General features: G+C 41.9%; 2 protein-coding genes across 18 annotated transcripts in view; both read right to left on the bottom strand.

Moving 5' to 3' along the window:
• The window catches only part of LOC134401297 (protocadherin gamma-C5-like), a 298,584-nt gene that overhangs the window by 118,272 nt on the left and 155,497 nt on the right, over positions 1–24,815 (bottom strand). Inside the window, exon 1 of one of the 17 annotated variants that reach the window (XM_063130085.1) lies at positions 19,213–21,692. The exons of 13 other annotated variants lie outside the window; for them this stretch is intronic. In XM_063130085.1, the coding sequence (XP_062986155.1) occupies positions 19,213–21,612 (2,400 nt within the window). In that variant the 5' untranslated portion in view covers positions 21,613–21,692. Of the gene's footprint in view, positions 1–2,555; positions 2,913–2,949; positions 5,334–13,047; positions 15,558–19,212; positions 21,693–24,815 lie in introns of those variants that run through there. 3 more of the 17 variants (XM_063130082.1, XM_063130087.1, XM_063130094.1) reach the window with 3 other exon arrangements.
• Positions 6,549–10,908, bottom strand: LOC134401216 (protocadherin gamma-B5-like). Its single transcript, XM_063129966.1, has 2 exons — positions 8,494–10,908; positions 6,549–6,560 (listed from the first exon to the last, which is right to left on the bottom strand). The coding sequence occupies exons 1-2, from the start codon at positions 10,876–10,878 to the stop codon at positions 6,549–6,551; spliced, it is 2,397 nt and encodes a 798-aa protein (XP_062986036.1). The 5' UTR covers positions 10,879–10,908.

Here is a 24,815-nt window from a genome sequence, read left to right on the forward strand (position 1 = left end):
GGAGGGTCTACGACCCCCCTGGAAAAAGTGAAGCAGAAGTTGAGGGGATTGCAGTCTGAGATTGATAAACAAATGGTCAAAGAACACCTAATTTCCTTGAATGAGTTTAAATCTCCAGGACCCGATGAACTGCATCCTAGAGTAATGAAGGAGCTAGCAGAAGAACTCTAAGAACCTTTGTCTATTATCTTTGCAAAATCATGGAAGACGGGTGGGGTGCCGGACGACTGGAGGAGGGCTAATGTTGTCCCTATCTTCAAAAAGGGCAAAAAGGAGGAACCTGGGAACTACAGACCAGTCAGTCTGACATCCATCCCTGGGAAAATTCTGGAGCAGATTATAAAGAAGTCAATCTGTAAACACCTTGAAATCAATGCAGTGATTACTAGAAGCCAACATGGATTTGTCAGGAACAAATCCTGTCAGACTAATTTGATCTCATTTTTTGATAGGATAACCTCCCTTGTGGACCGTGGGAATGCTGTGGACGTCATATATCTTGACTTCAGCAAAGCTTTTGACAAAGTACCCCATGACATTCTGATTAACAAACTAGCTAAAAGTGGGCTAGATGGAACAACTATTAGGTGGATTCACAGTTGGCTACAGAATCGGACTCAAAGAGTACTTATCAATGGAACCTTCTCAAACTGGGGAGAGGCAACGAGTGGGGTGCAGCAGGGCTCAGTCCTGGGCCCAGTGCTCTTCAACATTTTTATTACTGATTTGGATGAGGAGGTGCAGGGAACGCTGATCAAATTTGCAGATGACACAAAATTGGCTGGGATAGCTAATACCCTGGAAGACAGAAACAAACTTCAAAGTGATCTTGATAGGCTGGAGTGCTGGGCTGAAAACAACAGGATGAAATTTAATAGGGATAAATGGCAAGTTCTACATTTAGGGAATAGAAACCAAATGCACAGTTACAAGATGGGGGATACTTGGCTCAGCAATACTACAAACGAGAAGGATCTTGGAATTGTTGTAGATCGCAAGCTGAATATGAGCCAACAGTGCGATATGGCTGCAAGAAAGGCAAATGCTATTTTGGGCTGCATTAATAGAAGTATAGCTTCCAAATCACGTGAGGTACTGGTTCCTTTCTATTCGGCCCTGGTTAGGCCTCATCTAGAGTATTGTGTCCAGTTCTGGGCTCCACAATTCAAGAAGGATGCAGACAAGCTGGAGCATGTTCAGAGGAGGGCAACCAGGGTGATCAGGGGTCTAGAAACAAAGCCCTATGAAGAGAGACTGAAAGAACTGGGCATGTTTAGCCTGGAGAAGAGAAGATTGAGGGGAGACATGATAGCACTCTTCAAATACTTAAAAGGTTGTCACACAGAGGAGGGCCAGGATCTCTTCTCGATCCTCCCAGAGTGCAGGACAAGGAATAATGGGCTCAAGTTAAAGGAAGCCAGATTCCGGCTGGACATCAGGAAAAACTTCCTAACTGTTAGAGCAGTGCGACAATGGAATCAGTTACCTAGGGAGGTTGTGGGCTCTCCCACACTAGAGGCCTTCAAGAGGCAGCTGGACAACCATCTGTCAGGGATGCTTTAGGGTGGATTCCTGCATTGAGCAAGGGGTTGGACTCGATGGCCTTGTAGGCCCCTTCCAACTCTGCTATTCTATGATTCTATGATTCTATGAGAAGGGGGAGCTAATATAGGCCCACATTCCCCACCCCCGAGTATGGATAATAGCTGCTTTCCATGCAGAATGCCTCCGGTTCAATTCCTGGCATCTCTGGACAGGGCTTGAAAAGAATCCTGCCTGAAACCCTAGAGAGCTGCTGCCAGTCAGTGTTGATAATACTGGGCTAGGTGGACCAGTATAAATCAGTATAAATCAGCTTCCTATGTTCCTAATGCTATTTGGAAAAGGAAGGCTTAAAATGTCACTAGAGAGAAGGGAAAGGGCAGAGAAAAGGAACGACTACAGCGAGTTATAGAGGCTTGAGCCATCTGGGAGAGCAATGGAACAACAGTGCAATGTTTTATCTATACCTGCCTTAGATTCCCTCACCCACACTCTTAAATATTACAGGAGGATGCTCCTGGTTTCAATTCTAACCTGAAGATGAGGAACCTGATGGAGGTAAAAACAAGTTAAAAGTGATGAATTGCCACACTTCAATACCTGATTGTATTAGAACTAATAGGGTTCCTGTAATGCTGTTATTAGGTATGTTAATATTTTTTTGGTTATTCATTGTTGATTAAAGATCAATGCCTAACAAAACTGTATGCTAAAAAATCTTGTGGCATGCAGTGTCCAATGGCAGACATACGCGGTACCACATAGCAAGATCCACATTGGGCATTCTATGGCAATAACATAAGATAATGAGACACAAACAAGTAGTGTGGGCTCCATAATTACACCTCCCTCCTTCCGTCCTTACTACAGCAGAATTAGTCCAGATCAACAAACATAGATATAATATCTGCCTCATTTACACATTATATATCTATTTGGGAGATACACCCACTCTCTACAGTATAATATATATTCAGAAACAAGGTAAGGGTGTAATGTGAATGAAAACTCACCATGCTTGCATTATCCACCTCAGGATTTAAACTGTTTCCTTCACTGCCTGTGAAAGGCACAGCAGATTGGTCACTGCAAAAAACATTGTCTGCAATCTGAACACTGGATGTTAGAAATGAAAACTCATTTTTTCTGGACTCAGAGGACAGACAAAGCTGATAGGTATAAGGTAAAGTCCCTTCTTCAAAATTTGGTGGGAATATGGCACCAGTCTTTGAAAAAGGAGCAGGACCTAAGCACTGAAGGAATTGAGGATTACTTGATCTTCGAAGTTTCATAACAATTACCAGAGTCATTGTAAGGAGGAATAAGAATGAAATCAACGCTAAAGTCAGTACTAAATAAAATTGAAGTTCAGGCTGATGGTCTGAGTCATTACTTTCGCTAACTCACTTCTGGAAGTGCCTCTTGGAAGTTTTCAGCAAACACCAGGTTCAGAATCACAGTAGCAGACAGTGGTGGCTGCCCATTGTCCTTCACCAAGATGACTAGTCTCTGCTTCATAGCATCTTTTTCCGAAAACATCCGCAAAGTCCTGATCTCACCAGTATGGGAGCCAATGCTGAATAATGCTGGCTCTGTAGCCTGAAGCAGATGGTAGGAGAGCCAGGCGTTGTGCCCAGAGTCTGCATCCACTGCCACCACTTTGGTCACCAGATAATCTGCTTCAGCTGAGCGAGACACCAGCTCAAACAAGGACGAATCCTTTAGTTCTTGTGAAGGGTAGAGGATTTGAGGGCTGTTATCATTACGATCCACAATAAACACTTTCACTGTGGTGTTGCTGCTGAGGGGTGGGGAGCCACCATCTTGTGCCTTCACTTGAAGCTCAAACTCTCTTACTTGCTCATAGTCAAAAGAGCGCTGGGCATAGATCATGCCAGTCTCAGAGTGAATAGAGATATAAGATGACAGAGGCAGCTCCTCAATACTGCTGTTGAGGAGAGAATAAATGATTTGTGAGTTGTAGTCTAGATCTGGATCTGAGGCCTTGACATGGAAAACCAAAGCTCCAGATGGGTTGTTCTCTGGCAAATAGGTGGTATAGGAAGATTTTTCAAAGGCTGGAGGGTTATCATTGATATCTGAAATATGCACTGAGATGGTTTTGTCTGTGGAAAGAAGTGGCGTGCCTTTGTCCGTAGCTGTGATTGTGATATTATATTCTGGAGTGCTTTCTCTGTCCAGGGGACCATCTGTAAGAAGCTTATAATAGTTATTAGATATTGGTACTATTTTAAATTGCCAGTTACTTTGTAAATGGCAAGTAATTTTTCCATTATCCCCAGAATCTCTATCATTTACATTGATAAGGGCTACGAGGGTTCCTTTTGCAGAATCTTCAGGTAATGGACTAGATAAGGAAGCAAGATTTACTTCTGGGGCATTGTCATTCTCATCCAATATCTTTATTTCAACATTACAGTGAGTCACTAGTCCACCTCCATCTCCTGCTTCTATTGTCATTGCATATTTCTCTGTTTCTTCAAAGTCCAGAGCCTCCTTAGTTATAATTGTTCCATTGTTGGGATCTAGGAAAAATAATTTGTGGACATTTTCAGGAACATTGCTATATGTATATTTGACCTGGCCATAAGAACCTTCATCTCTATCAGTGGCTTTCACTTGTATCACTGAAGATCCTTTGGGAGTATTCTCTTTAAGGCTGATCTTGTACAATTCTTGAGAGAAGACTGGTGGGTTGTCATTGGCATCAGTGACGTTTATCCATATTTTGGTAGTCCCAGATTTGGCAGGCTTCCCTCCATCCAGAGCCATAAGGGTTAAATGGAAACTACTTTCACTTTCGCGATCCAACTGTTTGTTCAATACTAATTCTGCATATTTATTTCCTTCTCTCTGTCTAGCTTCCAGTATGAAATACGGATTAGGCATGAGACGGTAATTCTGGAGAGAATTCATTCCAACATCTGGATCTTCAGCATAACCAAGAACAAATCGGGATCCCGGCAAAGTTGATTCACTTGTCTCTAGTTTTATATCCGCATTTAAGAAATGTGGCGCATTATCATTAATGTCCTGGATCTCTACAGTTATATAGAAAATATTCATAGGATTTTCAACCATCACTTCAAAATTAATGAGGCAGGATACTATTTTCCCACATATTTCCTCTCTATCTATCCTGTCATTTAAGTACAGATTTCCATTTTCCACACTGATAGTGAAATGTTGCTTTTTACCCAGAGAAAGGATATGCAGATTGCGGTTTGCTATGTCTCCAGTAGTCAGCCCCAAATCTTTGGCAAGATTTCCCACGATGGAGCCCCTTTCCATTTCTTCAGGGATAGAATACTGAATCTGTTCTGAGGCAGCCTGGCAGAACAAAGACAATAAAAAGAGGAGAGGTACTTGCCTTATTAGTGACCCACTTTTCTCTTTGTGCCTGTTGTCCATCTGACTTACTGAGATATTTGCTCTATCCTTTCTTGGCTATTTTGAATAGACGAGGAGCTTTAAATTTCCATCAGGATACAATGAATCCACAATGAGGAAGTATAAACCCTGTTTCTGGTTTTTCTGTATGCTGCAGTGGTTTTCTTTTGTTGCAAAATTGTTTGCCCCTGTGTCCTCCTGTTTCCCAGATCTGCAGTCTGTGACTGAGCAATCACACCGCAGGAAGCATCCTTCAGCGGATTCCCAGCTCCTCCATGAGAACTACATCAGCCAACAGCGGCACTCTGAGTCTCAGATGGAGAATTGCAAGAGTTCAGTTCTTCTATTTCCTGTGCTTAAATGTAGAAGGCAAGAAGAATCTGTTTTCAAAAGCAATACATCTGCATGCCTGCATGTAGCAAACAATGATTGTTTGCACACAATGCAAATTCATGTCAATTGCTTTAGAAATAAAACAAAAGCAACAGTGGTTTTTCATTTTTCCTGTGTTGGAAAAGGACTATCAGTAGTCAACAATATTTGGGGGCAAATTAATGCAACTACTATGTCCAGTTCTCCCTGAGTACTACAAAAATACATCTAATATAATTAAGATATAACAAAAAGGTTAGCAACTAAATATCTAAGGAAATTAGTTCTATATATTCCCCTTCAGATTCTACATACTCCTCGGTTTTAGAGCTCTGCTTCTTACAATGTGCAGCTGGACCCCACCAATGAGACCTTGTGAATTACTATGCAAAGCAGAAGCTTCTCGATTTTCCATTCTAGGCCTTGTACCTTGATTGGAGATAAGGGACATGAGCCATCATTTATGCACAGAGTACATGGGGTTTGGGGAATTAGTGGAGATGCTTCTGATATTTTACAAGCTTTTTCATCTTTTTCTTTGAAATTCATTCTTGGAGGACCTTAATGGACTTCTCCTCAACCACATAGCTCTCAACTATAGTTTGGATTCAAAGTTGCCCTTCCACATGTGAAATGTGTTTTCCATTCACAGAAAGGTGTTTCTGCACCTTGTGCTTGAGGGTTGCACAAGAAAAGTGAAATGAAATCCAAGAATACTTCTTCCTTTGCAAACTCTTGCACAAGTAGGAGCATGTGACTTGTAGCATTGTGAACTCTTGTCCAAGCCCTTGCACAAGCATTTCAGAAACAGCACTAATGGCCATTCCCCCTTCCACTAATTATTCTTTGGATCCCATCACTTAATTCCAATCATGGAAGTCACAACATGTTCTTTTTCCTTAGGTCTATGTACCAAAAGTAATGAATATATAATGCAATGAATGCTAAGGACAGCATGCTATAGCCTAAATTTTGAAAGTTGCAAAGAATGATAGAAATGGTTGTCAAGACTTCCTCAAATACCACCATGGTATACTAGAATACTATTAAGAATTCCTAAGGTTAAATTTGGGTTGCATAAAGTTGGGGGCATAGTTGAAATGGGTGGGAATCTCCCTTTAAAAGTGTGAAAGTAGCAGGGCTGAGAAAGACCTCAGCTCGGATCTTAGAGAGTCATTGCCATTCATGGTTGATAATACTGGGCTAGAGAGATTATTAGTTCTTTAATCAGGTCCCTACATAATCACAGAAGAGAAGAATAAAGATCAAAACATAAAACTGGAGGGCAGCAAACAAACACTAACTAGTTCTTACCACAAGGATGGGATGCTTCTAAAGCCTTTGCTGTGATGCTTTACTTACACCATGGAGTCCAGGAGGCTGGGAGGGAGGGTCAGATACCAAGTGAACTGGCATGCCCAGACACCCAACACACCCAGACATTGGATGATTTGATTGCAGGACCCGGGGTGTTGAGCGTGCTATTTTATTTGGACTTTGTTCAAACTCAGAGCCCCCTATACCTCTACATATTCATAACATGCCTTGGTAAAGGCTTTAGATCCCCTTGCCGCATCCCCCTGTCACATATATCAGCCTCTCTCCATTTGCAGGTTGCTCTGGCTGGCACCTGTAATTGCTCTGGCTGTAAGCATCCCGAGTGTTGAGCTGGATGGGGTTTGCAGAGTTGGATGCTCTAGTAGAGAATGATTCTTTTAGCCACACCATGTTCTGGTGTGCAGTGTCACACCTGGCAGGTTCATAGTGCTGACTTGCTACATACGTGGTCACTAGATGCAGGATGTAAGTGCTGATATGCATACCCTGGTGCCCACGGTCTGTATATATATGCATGGAAGACTTCAGCTTGTACAAACAGCCTGTGGATCACTGCACAAGCTAAAAACTGAACAGAACGTTCAAACATCTACTTAAAAGTATGTGATCAGAGAAAAGAGAAGAAAAATGATCAAACTCTCTCCCTCTCTCTTATTATTATTATAATAATATAATTATTATATTATTAATTAATAATTATATTATTATTAATTATTATATTATTAATAATATAATTATTATATTATCCCTCTCTCTCTCTCCACAATAATGATTGCAGAATTTTGATGATATTCTCATTTCATAATACTTATTTTCCAGGCTTGTGTCACCCGATATTACGCATTGATTCAAATGTCTGATAGAATAATAACAGATATAATAATATAACTGCATTTACTTACAATAAATATTTTATTTACAATAAAACAGCAGCAACAACAGCAACAGCAACACAACCCTATGTTGATACTATGCTGCTTCAAAACAGTCTCACCTCTGTTTCCCTCTCAGGGTGGCTGGCATCCCCACATTATGAGAAAGTGGCTACTGATGTCCTCATCTTTCATTTCTACTGTCCAATATAATGTGCAGAGGAGATGCTCATGCATCTCTTCCAAATGTATCTGGATCATACACAACCTAACCACAGCACTCAGAACGTTAGTGAAGTTTACAAAACTTCACATCAGTTCAGCCAAAGAGTACCAGAAGACTCACTGCTAAAAACATAGATAAGCAAGATATATTATTTTACAATCTATCTAGCTAGGAATATCCATCTGAGAAAACATATATTGTAATCCCTTCTGAATATAACAGGATAGTTATATGTTTAACAATAAAGTATTAAATTGTAAGTCTTTTGGTTGGGTGTTTATTTTAAACATTGTGACCTGGACTTTTCCATTTGAACATCTAGTCAGAGTATTAGAATGATATTTTATGTTTCCTTTTGAAAGCTTATGCTCTGTTATCCTAATTAATAGCACAATCCTATGCATGTTTGGTTGGCAGCAAAACCTGCTATTTTCAGTAGGACTTAATCCTAGGAAAGTATGAATGGATTTGCAGCCTTAGTCTTACTTTTATTTCAAAAGTTTTTTCTCTTATCACAGAATTATTAAAAAGCAAACTGCAAAAATTTCACAACTACTTTAGTTATGTTTCGCTGTAATTAATAATAAAGAAGGGAAAGTTTAATGAAAGCTTGGATACATTAAGTAAATGGAAAGTTAGGAAGCTGTAATATAGGATAACATTATATTTGCCTATTCTTGTACGAAGAACATAAAAATATAAGAACATCAGAAGAGCCGCTGCACACTTTACCTTGGGGGTATTGTCAATCTCCGGATGTAAATTGTTTCCTTCATTGCTTGTGAAAGGCACAGAAGACTTCTCTCCGCTAAGAATATTGTCTGAAATCTGAACATTGGGAGTCAGGAAGGAAAACTCATTTTTCCTGGATTCTGACGAGAGGCAAAGCTGGTAGGAATAAGGCAAAGTCCCATCTTCAAAATTAGGTGGAAACACGGCACCGGCCTTGGAATGGGGAACGGGACCAAAGCACTGCAGGAACTGGGGATTCCCTGAGTGTCGCAGCTTCGTCATAATGGCCAGAATCACTGTCAAGAGGAAGAGGAATGACATCACAGCTAAGGCCAGCACCAAATAGAACTGGAGATCGGACTGATAGTCGGAGCTGCTCGGCTGGTTTTTCATCTCCGGAAGGGCCTCCTGGAAGTTCTCAGCAAACACCAGGTTCAGAGTAGTGGTGGCCGAGAGAGGTGGCTGCCCATTGTCCTTCACCACAACCACTAGTTTCTGCTTCACAGCATCTCTCTCCACAAAGGCCCTTGCTGTCCTGATCTCACCAGTGTGAGAACCGACAGTGAAGAGCGCTGGCTCCGTGGCTTGGATCAGGTGGTAGGAGAGCCAGGCGTTGTGTCCAGAATCAGCATCCACGGCCACCACCTTTGTCACAAGATAGTCCGCCTCGGCCGAACGAGGCACCATCTCAAACAAGGCTGAGCCTTTGGCTTCTTGTGAAGGGGACAGGATACGAGGGCTGTTATCATTCCGATCCAGAATGAACACCCTCACTGTGACATTGCTGCTGAGAGGGGGAGAGCCAGCGTCTTGGGCCTTGACTTGCAGCTGGAACTCCCTGAATTGTTCATAGTCGAAGGACCGCTGGGCGTAGAGTGTGCCTGTCTCGGAATTAATGGAGATATAGGAGGAGATGGGGAGCTCTTCAATGTTGCTGTTGAGGATGGAGTAGGTGATCCGTGCGTTTTGGTCCACATCTGGATCAGAGGCTTTCATACTGAAAATGGAGGCTCCGGAAGGATTGTTTTCTGGCACATAGATGCTGTAGGAGGATCTCTCAAAGGTTGGAGCATTGTCATTGATATCAGAGATCTGTAGGGAGATGGTTTTGTGTGTGGAAAGAGGAGGGATCCCTTTGTCAATGGCTGTGACTGTAATATTATATTCAGGAGCTCTTTCTCTGTCCAGAGCACTGTCTGTCAGGAGCTTGTAGTAATTGTTGGATGAGGGTAGAATCTTGAATGGCAAATCATCTTGTAAATAGCAAGTAACCTTTCCATTGTCACCAGTATCTTTGTCATTTACATTGATCAGAGCAATTAAGGTTCCAGGTAGAGAATCTTCCAAAACTGGGCTGAACAAGGAAATCAGGGTTACTTCTGGGGCATTGTCATTCTCATCAATAACCTGTACATCTACTTTGCAATGTGTTACTAATCCTCCACCATCTTTTGCTGCAACTGTCATACTATATTCTTTGTCTTCTTCAAAATTCAGTGACTCCAAAAGAGTGATTTTGCCATTAGCTGGATCCAAACTGAATATCTGTTGGGCTTTTGCTGGAATGTTGCTGAAGTGATACATGATTAGGGCATTTGTGCCTTCATCCTTATCAGAGGCTACAATCTGGAGCACAAGGGAACCTACAGGAGTATTTTCACGCAAACTGACCTGGTACACCTCTTGAGTGAAGATGGGTGGGTTGTCATTGGCATCAGTGACATTAATCCATATCTGTGCGGTCCCTGTTTTTCTTGGTTTGCCACCATCCAGGGCTGCAAGGACCAAGTGAAGGGTCTGTTCACTTTCTCGATCCAGTGTTGTCTGAAGCACTAAGCCTGCAAATTTATTTCCATCTTGACTCTCCTTTACTTCCAGGGTGAAGTATGGATTTGGGCTGAGCTGGTAATTCTGGAGAGAATTCATCCCAATATCAGGGTCTTCTGCTTTTCCAAGGAGAAATCGAGTACCAGTTAAAGTGAGTTCACTTGTCTCCAAGCTGATGTTGCCACTGAGAAACTGTGGAGCATTATCATTAATGTCCTGGATTGATACAGTTATATGGAAAATATTCAGAGGGTTGTCAATCACCACTTCAAAATTAACAAAGCAAAGTGGATTTTTGCCACATATTCTCTCTCTGTCTATCCTGTCATTTACATAGAGGTTTCCATTCTCTGCACTGGTACTGAAATATTTCATTTCATCCACTGAGACAGCATGCAGATTGCGCTTAGCTAGTTCTTTGGCATTCAGACCCAGATCCTTGGCCAGATTCCCCACAATGGAACCCTTTGCCATCTCCTCTGGGATTGAATAGTGAATTTGTTCCGAGGCAGCCCAGCAGGGGAATGACAATAGTAAGAGAAGGAGTACTTGCCTCATCAGTGCCCTGCCATCCTTTTTATGCCTTTTCTCCATTTGGCTCTGTGAAAAATCAGGTTTTCCCCCCTTTTCTTCAAATCAGATCAGACTTTACCAGCATACAGGTAAACTCCATAAGGAAAAATCAACACTTTTTGATTCATACAGATCACATGTGTTTTCTTTCTGCCATCAGCGATGCTCTCTCTCTCTCTCTCTCTCTCTCTCTCTCTCTCTCTCTTTGAACTGCACAACACTGATGAAGCGACCTCAGTGTTGGATTCTTCAGTTGTTTTACATCCTTATCTCACTATGAGATTGGCCAACAGCGGCACTGTGAGGCTCAAAATGAAAACTGCAAGGGATATTTTCTCCCTTTCAATTCCAAACAAAATGCAACCTGGATGTAGGTGTTTTTGTATGTTATGAAGAAATACAATTTGAAGGCCTACATTTACACAGGAACTATTTCTCTTATACTTGAGCAAAATATTTGGGAATTTGATTATGGTTTTGAAATCAACATCTCTTTCCCATTCTCCAGGTCAATGGCGTCTAATGTAACATATGATATTGCTTCTGTAATCCTGAACTGAACTGGTAACCAAGTTGTAATCCTGCGATTCCTCAAGGGGATGTCACAATCTCAGCATTATTTTTATCTACTATTTCCCTGGCTGGGTCATGAGGTATTACTTATATCTGTTATCTCCAATTTAATTTTAAAAGGGTTTACTGTATTTCCAGGCCCAGTCACAAAACATATCAAGCAAATGCCCTTGACCCCTCCTTAGGAGAAAGGCATGAGGAGAGGGGCAGGGAGAGAAATGCTCCAGAGGGCCCCATGTAGCCCAGCCAATGAATGAGACAGGTGGCAAGCATTCACAAGGCCTCCAGCGTGTTTAGCAGCACCCGTGCCCCATTCCAGAAATGAGGATTTCCTCTCCCTTCCGTGCTTATTTCAGGAACTGCTATATTCCTGTTATATTAGTAGTCTATTGTGCAACAGAACTAGTGGAGGTGCAGCTGCAGTATAGGATTCTGATCACTTATTGGCCAGATTGAAGGGTGGCATTCCCCCCACCAATATTCTATGTCACCAATTTCCATGTATCAATCTATTTTGTTCATTGATAGAATCTGATTTTTGTGTGTGTTATAATGGCCTAAGTTATTTTGCACTATTATTTTCTACGGGGAAATGGAATATATACTGTTTATATAGCAACTCTACTTTACTTTTACATTTGTCTAAAAGTAAATTAGGCTGCAATCCTATACTCACTTACTTGGGAGTGAATCCCACTGAATTCAATGGGGCTTACTTCTGAGTAGACATAGATGGGATTTACACTCTTAATATTCCTATACTTCATAAATTGGTATGGCCTGTGGCTAACAAAATAAAGATACATTAATAGCACAATCCTATGCATGTTTACTCAGAAATAAATCCCATGGAGTTCAACAAAATGTACTACTTCAACAACTACTGCTGTTGTAACTACTACTATTACTACTATTGAAAAAGTATATCTCATTAGCAACTTATATTCTACCTTCCTTCGATCGTTCTGTCTAACATTCAATTTACTGTTTCATTCTCCATGTTACTGAAATTAATCTATATTATAGCCCCTTTCCTCTCATTTCCACATAACAAAAAGACTGGTGGTGTAATTTCCACACAAAATCTCTTTTTCACTGCAAACATTCTAGCCCTTTCAGCATTCCCAAAGCATGTTGTTTAAATGTGCGAGGACGGAGAGCACACAAGCGCCACCACTCTGTTGTAACTCTCGTAATGCTGAATCACAAGCCCTTTATCCGTGGGGGGCCTTGTCAGGTGATCAAGAACACTAATTTAAACAACACTTTGTGAATGGCTGAATAGGATTTATTTCTCTCCCGCCACTCATTTTCCATGAGAAGGGAGCATATTTTAGATATAAACTTATTTTAAAGCAGCAGCCTAGCTGCAAAGAAATTATCGCACAGCATTAAAACATGAAAAACTATTCAATAAAGTTGAAAAAATGAACTTGCGACGGGTCAGGACAGAAGATAAAAATTAAAATCCATCTATATATAAATTATGAAATCAGACAAATTACCACATACCTTAAAATAGTAAATCTCAATGAAAGGTGAGTAGACTATATCGTAGGTACCAATAAAAAGAAAACTCACCATAGTTGCTTTATCCATCTCAGCATTTAAGAGATTGCCTCCATCGGCTGTCAAAAGCACATCAGACTTATTGTCACAATCAATTTGAACTCTGGGTGTTGGAAAGGTAAATTCGTGTATCCTGGACTCTGAAGAGAGACAAAGCTGATAGGAATATGGCAATGTCCCTTCCTCATAATTTGGTGGGAATATCACAGCATTATTTGAATGGGGGACAGGACCAAAACACTGTAGGAATTTGGGATTCCCCGACTGTCGAAGCTTCATCATAATCACAAGAGTCACCGTCGAGAGGAATAAGAATGAAATCAAAGCCAAGGCAAGTACCAAGTAGAACTGGAGATCAGACTGATTCTCTGAGCCACTGAATTGGTTGTTCATTTCCGGAAGGGCCTCTTGAAAGTTTTCGGCAAAGACCAGGTTGAGACTCACGGTGGCAGAAAGTGGTGGCTGCCCATTATCCTTTACTAAGATTACTAGCTTCTGCTTCACGGCATCTCTTTCCGAAAACATCCGTGAAGTCCTGATCTCACCGTTATGGGACCCGATTGTGAAGAGCCCCGGCTCAGTGGCTTGGAGCAGATAGTAAGAGAGCCAAGCGTTGTGTCCGGAGTCAGCATCCACGGCTACCACCTTCGTCACCAGATAACCCTCCTCTGCTGAGCGTGGCACCATCTCAAACATGGCTGATCCCTCTACCCCTTGAGACGGATAAAGGATTTGAGGGCTTTTGTCATTCTGGTCCAGGATAAACACTGCCACTGAGGCATCACTGCTGAGGGGTGGGGAGCCGCCATCTTGTGCCCTCACTACCAGTCGAAACTCCCTGCATTGTTCATAGTCAAAGGAGCGCTGAGCATAGATCGTGCCCGTTTCAGAGTTGATGGAGAGGTAAGACGAGAGGGGTAATTCCTCAATGGTGCTGCTGAGGATGGAGTAAGTGATTTGAGCATTGCGGCCCAAATCTGTGTCTGAGGCTTTGACCCTAAAAATGGAGGAGCCCGAAGGATTGTTCTCTGGCACATAGGCAGTGTAAGAGGATTTCTCAAAGGCAGGGGAGTTATCATTAATATCGGAAATCTGTACTGAGATGGTTTTGTCTGTGGAAAGAGGCGGTGCCCCGTTGTCAGTGGCTGTGATAGTGATATTGTATTCTGCAGTGTGTTCTCTGTCCAAGGAACCTTCCGTAAGAAGCTTATAGAAGTTATTGGAGGCTGATACTATTTTGAATGGCAAAGCATCTTTTAAATGGCAAGTAACTTTCCCATGATCCCCAGAATCTCTATCGTTTACATTGAACAGGGCTACCAGCGTTCCTGTTGCAGAATCTTCAGGTATTGGGCTGGATAAAGAGGCAAGAAGAACTTCTGGGGCATTGTCATTCTCATCCAATATCTTTATTTCAATGTTACAGTGAGCCACTAATCCACCTCCATCTCTTGCCTCTACTGCCATCACGTATTTCTCAGTTTCCTCAAAGTCCAGATCTCCCCTAACTGTAATTGTCCCATCTTCTGGATCCAAGTAGAATTTCTGATGATCACTTCCAGGGATGTTGCTAAAACCATAGCTAATCTGGCCGTAAGAACCTTCATCTTTATCTGTGGCTTTCACTTGTATTACTGCAGATCCACTTGGGGTGTTCTCTCTCAGGTTCACTACATATTTGTCTTGACTAAAGACAGGTGGGTTGTCATTGGCATCAATGACACTAATCCATATTTTGGCTGTCCCAGTTTTGGGAGGCTTCCCTCCATCCAATGCTGTAAGGATTAAATGGAAACTGCTTTCACTTTCACGATCCAGATGTTTGTTCAATAGTAATTCCACATATTTATTTCCATCTTCTCTCTCTCTAACTTCCAGAACAAAATACTGGTTTATGCTAAGGCGGTAATCCTGGAGAGCGTTCATCCCGATGTCGGGATCTTCAGCTTGTCCAAGGAGAAATGTGGTTCCTGGTAAGGAAGATTCACTTATTTCTAGCTTGATATCATCTTTTATGAAATGTGGTGCATTATCATTAATGTCCTGTATCTCAACAGTTACATGAAGGATACTCATAGTGCTTTCAGTCACCACTTCAAAACTGATGGGGCAGAATGCTTTCCTCCCACACAATTCCTCCCTGTCAATCCTGTCATTCAGATATAGGTTCCCATTTTCTGCACTAATAGTGAAATGTTGCTTTTTACCCAAAGAAAGGATATGCAGATTGTGATTATCTTTTTCTTCATCATTCAGCCTCAAATCTTTGAAAAGATTTCCCACAACTGAACCCTTTTCCATTTCCTCAGGGATTGAATACTGAATGTGTTCCGAAGAAACCTGGCAGAACATAGACAGTAATAAGAGGAGAGGTACTTGCCTTCTTACTGAACTGGTGTTGTCTTTGTTCTTGCCTTCCATTGCACTTGCTGAAAAATATGCTTTATCCTTGTTTTGTGTATCCAGATGATCACATATTAATCATTGTTTTCTGCTGAATTTGTATATGTTGCAGTTTCTCAGCAAAAAAAAGTGTTTGCGTGTCCCCATGCTCTGCTCTTTCTCAGATCTGCTGTCTGTGACTGAGCCATCACACTGCGGGAAGCGTCCACCAGTAGATTCCCAGCGCCTTTGTGAGATCTACGTTGGCCAACAGCGGCACTCTGAGTCTCAGATGGAGAACTGCAAGAGGTGTCATAAACATACGACATGGAAGGTTTGCTGAGTTTTTTTGTTTTGTTTGTTTGTTGACGTTGTTGCTGCTGATGTTTGAGAAACAGCATGTTAAATCTTTTGTGGCATGGTAAATAATATATCATTATAATTTTGTTTGTGTGTTTTGTCAAGGGTTAAAGCTATACCTTCATTAGAAAGAATAGAAAATGGAAATAATTCAATTTTTTTCTTCTATGCCTTATTACTGCGGAATTCTTGGTCCTCAAGGCTTTTAATGATATAAAATGATATAAAATGATTGTTTGGATGAATGAATGAGATATTTCCAGCCAGGTCATTTGTATAACTTTCTCACTCTTCTCTCTCTCAGTGCAGAAGAATTTAAATACTCAAGAAAGGGTACTGTTTTTAAGTATAAATTTAAGAGTCTCAGAATTAGTTTGCCCTTTAATATACTCCTAGATTAATTTCAGATGTTGCAGGGTAGCAAATTTGGCTTTGCTAATGAGTATAAACTTTGCAGATATTTCCAGCCAAACTCAGCTGACTGATGAGTGTAACTGGGTAATAACACATTTGCAAACCTGTTCTAGTACTTTGAAACTACATTTGTAGATCTATGTAGACTCAAGCCATAGCTAGACCTAAGGTTTATCCCTGGATCGTCCAGGGGCCAAACCTGTTCATCTAGGTGACACACAGGGGATCCAGTGCTCAGGCAGGGGCGAACCCTGGATGATCCCAGGATAAACCTTAGGTCTAGCTGTGGCCATAGACTGTACAGATAGAAATGTATATTCATCTGTCACCAGCTACCTTTCCCACCCCATCAGACGCTTTGCCAACTGATCTCAGCAGCACCCCTTTCCATCCCCACTTCCCAGGTCACTGTGTCCATAGCTAGACCTAAGGTTTATCCCTGGATCATCCAGAGGTCAAACCTGTTCATCTAGGTGACACACAGGGGATCCAGGGCTCAGGCAGGGGCGAACCCTGGGTGATCCCAGGATAAACCTTAGGTCTAGCTGTGGCCTGTGTAAGATTAGTTAGCCATGTAAGGGCCAAGTAGGGATATTTTGCTAGTTACCCAACTTGATGAGAGGAGGTGGTGGGTTTTACCCACTCTACACTGTATGCTTGGGGTTGGTGGGGGTGGTTAGCAATTAATGGTGAAGGGAAGCTGGTAAATAGGAGCGGGACCCTAGTCACTACAGACAACTCTGTGCAAGGAATTAAGTTGCGGCTTCAGTCATTGGTGAGCACCTCGGAGCACCAACAGGGTGAGCAGAGATTATGTAGGCCTCCCCTCAGGACTTTGGGACTCGGGGGCAGGAAAAGGAACACCACTGGAGGCTTTCCTACTTTGAACACCCAAATATTTAGGGTTTGGGTGTTGTGAACCAGATGGAGCCTCCTTCAACAGTGAAGGAAGTGTAGCCAGATTTGGGGATGAGAGGATGCCAGGATGCAGTCCATATAATGCTTCCAATTCAGGGACATAGCGTGTCCCATTTTGGTTTGTTTCCACACAGTGCTTAAATCACGGCAGATCTCCTTAAATATAAATTAATAAAGTTGTGGTCCTAATTTACCCAGCAACAAGAGTTTTGCTTCTTTATTCTGGATGTGGGAGCAATGTTCTCGTCACCTTCTTCTCACCAACTCCATTTCATGGGCTATGTTATGCATCTAGCTAATTCAGTTAACACTTGATACAGTAGGCAAGGAAGTACTTGGGAATCCCTGGGGAAATTCTGGATGCTTGACAAGCTTTTATCTTCACTTGGATGATCAAGATGATTCAGTGATGCAGTTCTAGCTAAGGATCATGCTACAGCGATAAATATTAGTCAAAAGACCTTTCATGATGAAGTCTGAAAATTCAAGTTTTAAGAAAGTATCATCCACAGATTATGTATTCAGAATATTCACTCCATTTAAATGGACACTGCATGCAAGTAAGGAATCAAAATCATTCGATCAAACAAACAAGCAAAACTGAGCAAAACGCCAATACACCGTTCTTCTTTGAAGGAATCACAGTGTTAAAGACTCTGAGTCCTTGAAAACATCTTAAATGTTCCTATTCTGAGCATTTCATGGATGCTGAATGTAATTCACCTTACAAAAAGGCTTGTACGTAAGCACCATAAGAAAAAAGTTGAATATTAAATCAATTAAAAATACTGGAAAATATGTCACAGAAAGAATTAGCTTTAACTTGCAGTGTCCCCCTTACCGACCAGTGTAACTTTATTAGCTGAATAAACAAAGGTCAGAAAGCTAACTAGTGGAGTGCTAGATAATGTAGGGGAATATTAAAACAATACTTGTCAAGACATCATATATTGCTACTGTGTCAATCTACATGTTCATAAAAAGTGAAGGATCAACATCTTGAATGTCCTGAAAAAAACTGAATATCTATATACTAGAATATTTATATACTTTCTCTGAATTTCTTGATAATATCTAAGATATACCAACATATTACTAAATTGGTTATAACATCATTTTACCTGGATAAGACAGTTAAAAAACTCAGGAAGCAGAAGAGGTCAAGATCACACTAGACGCCTTCAAGAGGCAGCTGGACAAGCATCTGTCAGGGATGCTTTAGGGTGGATTCCTGCATTGAGCAGGAGGTTGGACTCGATGGCCTTGTAGGCCCCTTCCAACTCTGCCATTCTATGATTCTATGATCTTAGACAGCCCTTGCTAGACAAGCTTGATAACACAGACCTAGATAGATCATTGATCTTTTCTCAGCATAACTGCTAAATCTATCCATGTAATGGAAGAAAATGTCATCTAGACACAACAGCAACACTCATATATTTTGTGGAAGTCCTTTTGCTCCAATAAATATTTTGACATCTAAGTATGTAGCACAATCCAAGACATCTCTACTCAGAAGTAAACAATTGAGTTCAATGGGACTTACTATCAAATAAGTGTGCACGGAATTAGAATATGAATGATATTCATAAAGTGAAAGTGAAACAAATATTGCAGTACAGAGGATGGTATCTATTTGATAGACATAAAAACATAATGAAATTAAAAGTATTCTCTCTCACACTCTATTTTCTTTAAAACAAAATAATATAAGTTTCACTACACTCACAAGACTACTTCAACAGGCTACTACAGATCTACATGTTGTTGTAGTTTTTTAAAAAAACTTCAAACTCCTGGCTTCAGTAATATTATATATCAAGCAAAAAGTAGAAATATAAAATAAACGCCAATCTACAACCTCCATTTCCCTAGAAACTAGCGATAAACAACCAGGTGCCCCAGAGATGTTTTGGAGTACAACACACATCATCCCCAACCAGCATAGCCAAAGGGAGTTCCCTGCCCAAAACATATGGAAAATACATACCTCTGCTAGAATAAACCAGAATTATACAATTAAGAATATTTCCATTTAACTGCTAGTAAAATATTATGGAATGTGAAAAGCTAATACAAATGATCCCTAAAAGAAAAACTTACCTTGTCAACATTGTTTACTGCATTACCTGTGAAAGCAACACCAGAGTTCTCTCCAGTAAGACTAATATCAGCAATCTGAACATTGGGAGTCAGGAAGGAAAACTCATTTTTCCTGGATTCTGAGGAGAGGCAAAGCTGGTAGGAATAAGGCAAAGTCCCATCTTCAAAATTAGGTGGAAACACGGCACCGGCCTTGGAATGGGGAACGGGACCAAAGCACTGCAGGAACTGGGGATTCCCTGAGTGTCGCAGCTTCGTCATAATGGCCAGAATCACTGTCAAGAGGAAGAGGAATGACATCACAGCTAAGGCCAGCACCAAATAGAACTGGAGATCGGACTGATAGTCGGAGCTGCTCGGCTGGTTTTTCATCTCGGGAAGGGCCTCCTGGAAGTTCTCAGCAAACACCAGGTTCAGAGTAGTGGTGGCCGAGAGAGGCGGCTGCCCATTATCCTTCACCACAACCACTAGTCTCTGCTTCACAGCATCTCTCTCCACAAAGGCCCTTGCTGTCCTGATCTCACCAGTGTGAGAACCGACAGTGAAGAGCGCTGGCTCCGTGGCTTGGATCAGGTGGTAGGAGAGCCAGGCGTTGTGTCCAGAATCAGCATCCACGGCCACCACCTTTGTCACAAGATAATCCGCCTCGGCCGAACGAGGCACCATCTCAAACAAGGCTGAGCCTTTGGCTTCTTGTGAAGGGGACAGGATACGAGGGCTGTTATCATTCCGATCCAGAATGAACACCCTCACTGTGACATTGCTGCTGAGAGGGGGAGAGCCAGCGTCTTGGGCCTTCACTTGCAGCTGGAACTCCCTGAATTGTTCATAGTCGAAGGACCGCTGGGCGTAGAGTGTGCCCGTCTCGGAATTAATGGAGATATAGGAGGAGATGGGGAGCTCTTCAATGTTGCTGTTGAGGATGGAGTAGGTGATCCGTGCATTTTGGTCCACATCTGGATCAGAGGCTTTCATACTGAAAATGGAGGCTCCGGAAGGATTGTTTTCTGGCACATAGATGCTGTAGGAGGATCTCTCAAAGGCTGGGGCATTGTCATTGATATCAGAGATCTGTAGGGAGATGGTTTTGTGTGTGGAAAGAGGAGGGATCCCTTTGTCAATGGCTGTAATGGTGATATTATATTCAGGGTTTTTTTCTCGGTCTAAGAGACTGTCAATCAGGAGCTTGTAGTAATTGTTGGATGTGGGAAGAATCTTGAAGGGCAAATCATCTTGTAAATAGCAAGTAACCTTTCCATTATCACCAGTATCTTTATCATTTATATTGATGAAAGCAATCACTGTTCCTGAAAGTAAGTCTTCAGAAACTGGGCTAGAAATAGAGGCTAACATAACCTCTGGGGCATTATCATTCTCATCAAGGACAGTTATTTCAACTTTGCAATGTGTCACCAATCCTCCGCCATCCTTTGCTGCAACTGTCATAGTATATTCTTCAGTTTCCTCAAAGTCCAATGGCTCCATAAGAGTGATTGTGCCATTGGTTGGATCCAGAGTAAATTTCTTGTTGGCATTCACTGGTATGTTGCTGAAATGATACCTGATTTGGGCATATGATCCTTCATCCTTATCAGAGGCTACAATCTGAAGCACCAGGGAACCTACAGGAGTATTTTCCTTCAAACTGACCTGGTACACCTCTTGAGTGAAGATGGGTGGGTTGTCATTGGCATCAGTGACATTAATCCATATCTGGGCAGTCCCTGTTTTTCTAGGTTCACCCCCATCCAGGGCTGTAAGGATCAAGTGAAGGCTCTGTTCACTTTCCCTATCAAGTGGTTTCTGCAGCACTAAATCTGCAAATTTATTTTTCCCCTGATTCTTTTTAACATCCAAGGTGAAGTAATGATTGGTGCTTAGCTGGTAATCCTGAAGAGAATTCATCCCAATGTCTGGATCATTTGCTTTCCCAAGGAGAAATCGGGTGCCTGGTAAAGTAGATTCAATTATCTCCAGCTTGATTATGCCACTGAGGAACTGTGGTGCATTATCATTAATGTCCTGTATCACTATGCTTATATGGAAAACATTTAAAGGATTTTCAATCACTACTTCAAAATTGAGAAAGCATTGCGGAGTTGAGTCACATATTACCTCCCTGTCGATCCTGTCATTCACATAGAGGTTTCCGTTCTCTGCATTGATACTGAAATGGTGCATTTTAGCCACAGAGACAGCATGCAGATTGCGCCTTGGTAGTTCCCTGGCATTCAGCCCCAGGTCCTTGGCCAGATTCCCCACAATGGAACCCTTTGCCATCTCCTCAGGGATTGAATAGCGAATCTGCTCTGAGGCAGCCCAGCAGGAGAACGAGAACAGTAAGAGAAGCGGTACTTGCCTCGCCAGTGCCCTGCCACTCTCTTCTCCCCTTCTCTCCATCTGGCGCTATGAGAATTGGCTGCCTCCTGCTTCCAAGGCACTTCAAATTCCCACCAGGGTGCAGGGAATCTCCCTTAGGAAGGAGAGGAGCTCACCTGTCTCCTTAACCCTTTTTCAGGCCGCGGCAGTTTGTACCTTCCCTTCTCACCCTTGTCTTGGTGATCTCTGTCCCCGATCTGCTCAGCAGCGATGAAGCAACGACTCTGTAGGAAGCATCACCAGTGGATCTCCTTCGGCCTGTCTCCGGCTTCCGCACTGGCCAACAGCGACACTGTGAGGCTCAGACGGAGAACTGCAAGCGATTCTTTCTCACTCCGTTTTAAACAGAAACACAACTCTGGTGTGATCTTACTTTGGTGTGTGAGGAAGGAACGCAGTATGAAGAAAATCTATTTCCAGGACAGTTAACTCTTGGTTTGGTTTGTTTATGTGTAATTTCTAGTATACGTTTTTCGAGATACTTTTATTTATGCTAATGAGTTTTGATATAATAATTAATATAAGGGTGCTTCCAAATGAGGGGTTGTTGATTAGGGTTGGATTTTTTTTTAGGGAAATGGGTGGGTGGGGGTAGGAGGTGAGAGGAGGCAGAGGGCAAGATGCAGGCGATGTGAGAGCTCTAAGTGCATTGGGTCAGGCCTGAAGTGGGCTTTGCCCAACTTGAATTGGTCCTCCTTAATCAAGAAGGCGGAGTTTTTCTTTCAAACTTGCCCCTGTCCTCACCCCATCCCTGCTGATGAATCTCACTATGGGAAATCCCCTGACTTCTACATTCCTCTGCTGAGGTATGGAGGAGCATTCAAAGATGTTATGCCTCATATGCGGTCTGAACTGGTAGAGATTGACCATCCCAGTAAGAATCATGCCAGAGTTGCTTGATGGTGCATTTTTTTCCTGGGCACATTCAGTAAGCCGGGCTGCTTCCACACTAGCTGTTTTCTTCAGCATGGAGCTCCTTTGTTCATGCAGTTGCTATGGGCAATCCAGATGACATGGCTGCAGTGTTTTCCGTGTTGCGATTTTTCTGACTTACAATTTATTTATTCATTCAAAACATTTCTTGGTCACCTTTCAGGACTACTGCAACCTTCTTCTCACTGGCCTTCCTTCTTCTCACATCAGTCCGTTGGTTTCTGTTCACCACTCTTCTGCTAAGATCATCTTCTTGGCTCGCCGCTCTGACCATGTAACTCCACTTCTGAAATCTCTTCATTGGCTTCCAATTCACTTCAGAATCCAATATAAACTTCTCCTGTTGACCTACAAAGCTTTTCACTGTCTAGCTCCTTCCTATCTCTCCTCTCTCATCTCACACTATCGCCCCGCTCGTGCTCTTCGCTCCTCTGATGCCATGTTTCTCGCCTGCCCAAGGGTCTCTACTTCCCTTGCTCGGCTTCGTCCATTTTCTTCTGCTGCCCCTTATGCCTGGAACGCTCTTCCAGAACATTTGAGAACTACAAGTTCAATCGCAGCTTTTAAAGCTCAGCTAAAAACTTTTCTTTTTCCTAAAGCTTTTAAAACTTGATTTTGTTCTGACTTTATACTGTTAGCTTTACCCTACCCAGTGCCTGTTTACCCTACCCTGTGCCTGTTTGGTGCATTCTCTTCCCCTCCTTATTGTTTTATTATGATTTTATTAGAATGTAAGCCTATGCGGCAGGGTCTTGCTATTTACTGTTTTACTCTGTACAGCACCATGTACATTGATGGTGCTATATAAATAATAATAATAATAATAATAATAATAATAATAATAATAATAAAGTCCTTGCAAGGCAATTGATAACTATAAAATACCCAAGAAATTACCAGTTGTGCCACTCTGAACTGGCAAAGTGCTACTGAAGCACCTGGCAGAGGAAGGGTCTGCAAGGCAGTTTGTGACGTGGCTGGCTGGCGATTCCCTGCCATTTCTCGGTTGCACAGCCAATGAGGCACTTTCTGCATTACTTTTAAGCAGCATTTGCTCTCCTGCCCATTAAGCTCCAAGAAAAACAAGAGCTCCTGCAATGACTGAAAAAGCTCCTTCTCTGTCTATTGTTTTTTTTAAAAAAAAGCCCAAGTGCAATCATTCAGAAATATAATTCCTGTTGCTGTAATGAAAGTCAAGCAATTGCAGTAATGGAAAAAAGAAGCATTTAAGCGTAATTATGGAGCAATTTCATTATGCCAGTGGTTCGTACAATGATGGAAACCTGAGCACAATTTCCAGGGAGTAAGTCCCATTGCATCAATGTGGACTCACGTCTGAGTCTTACTTTTGTTTCTGTCACAGTGATGGGAATTGCAGGAATGCAATGCGGAATACAGCACTATGTGAAGCAACTTGAATGTAGAGCTTCCCCTTCTCCATAAGGAAATGGTTCCATGTGTGGGTTTAACATAAACTGACATTGTGTATAGAACTGACTGAATGGATGCCCGAGAGGAGGTGTGCGCTCACTCACTGGCAGGCTGAATGGCAAGGGGAGAAACGGTGGGAGATGTATTGCCAGAAGAAGGCTTCAACATACACTTTCCCCACGGAGTCTATTACAATATTTGTATACCTCTAATAGCTCCAACACATTTTTCTATTTTCTAACCCACAATTCTTAACATGTAGTCAGGTAGTCACCACGTTTAGTACCCAAAGCCTTTCTTAATTCAGTAGCTGTTGCTGTTGTTATGATAGCTCCATGAATATGAATGATACTTTACAGAATAATAAACAAGAAGTCAATTTGCTGCCCTGAAGAATTTAAAATCTAAAATGCAACAAAGGGGAGGCAACAGACTTGTGAAGTTTCCTGAACTTATAAAGTTAGAAAAGACAAGCCTTTGCAACACTTGCTAGACCAGTCAACCCAAACCTGATGTTCTCCAGATGTATTGGAACTACAAATCTCAGAAAACTGGACCAGATTGCCAACGCTTTTACCATTCTCAGTACTTTTCCTGCAAAAATGCAGATATCCGAACTGCTGGACCAAAAGTGCAAGACAATTGCTTTGAATGCTATTTTAGGCCCTTGACATGAGTAAAATTAGTGAGCTACATTTTAAAAGTTATATTGCTTCCTTTATAAAATTTTTGTTTCTAATGGCAATATGTTAATTTTAGATATTTTAGCCTATGGACAAATATGAGCAAGCTGTATCTCAGGATTGCTGCAGCAGGCAAGAATATGGGTGAAATCCAGTTCTGTGTAAGCGGAAGGCAGC

Source organism: Elgaria multicarinata, chromosome 7, assembly GCF_023053635.1.
Source record: "Elgaria multicarinata webbii isolate HBS135686 ecotype San Diego chromosome 7, rElgMul1.1.pri, whole genome shotgun sequence".
NCBI lineage: Eukaryota > Metazoa > Chordata > Lepidosauria > Squamata > Anguidae > Elgaria > Elgaria multicarinata.

Excerpts from the sequence above, each read along its gene's own strand:
- LOC134401216 (XM_063129966.1), bottom strand. The coding sequence starts at position 10,878 with ATGAGGCAAGTACTCCTTCTCTTACTATTGTCATTCCCCTGCTGGGCT.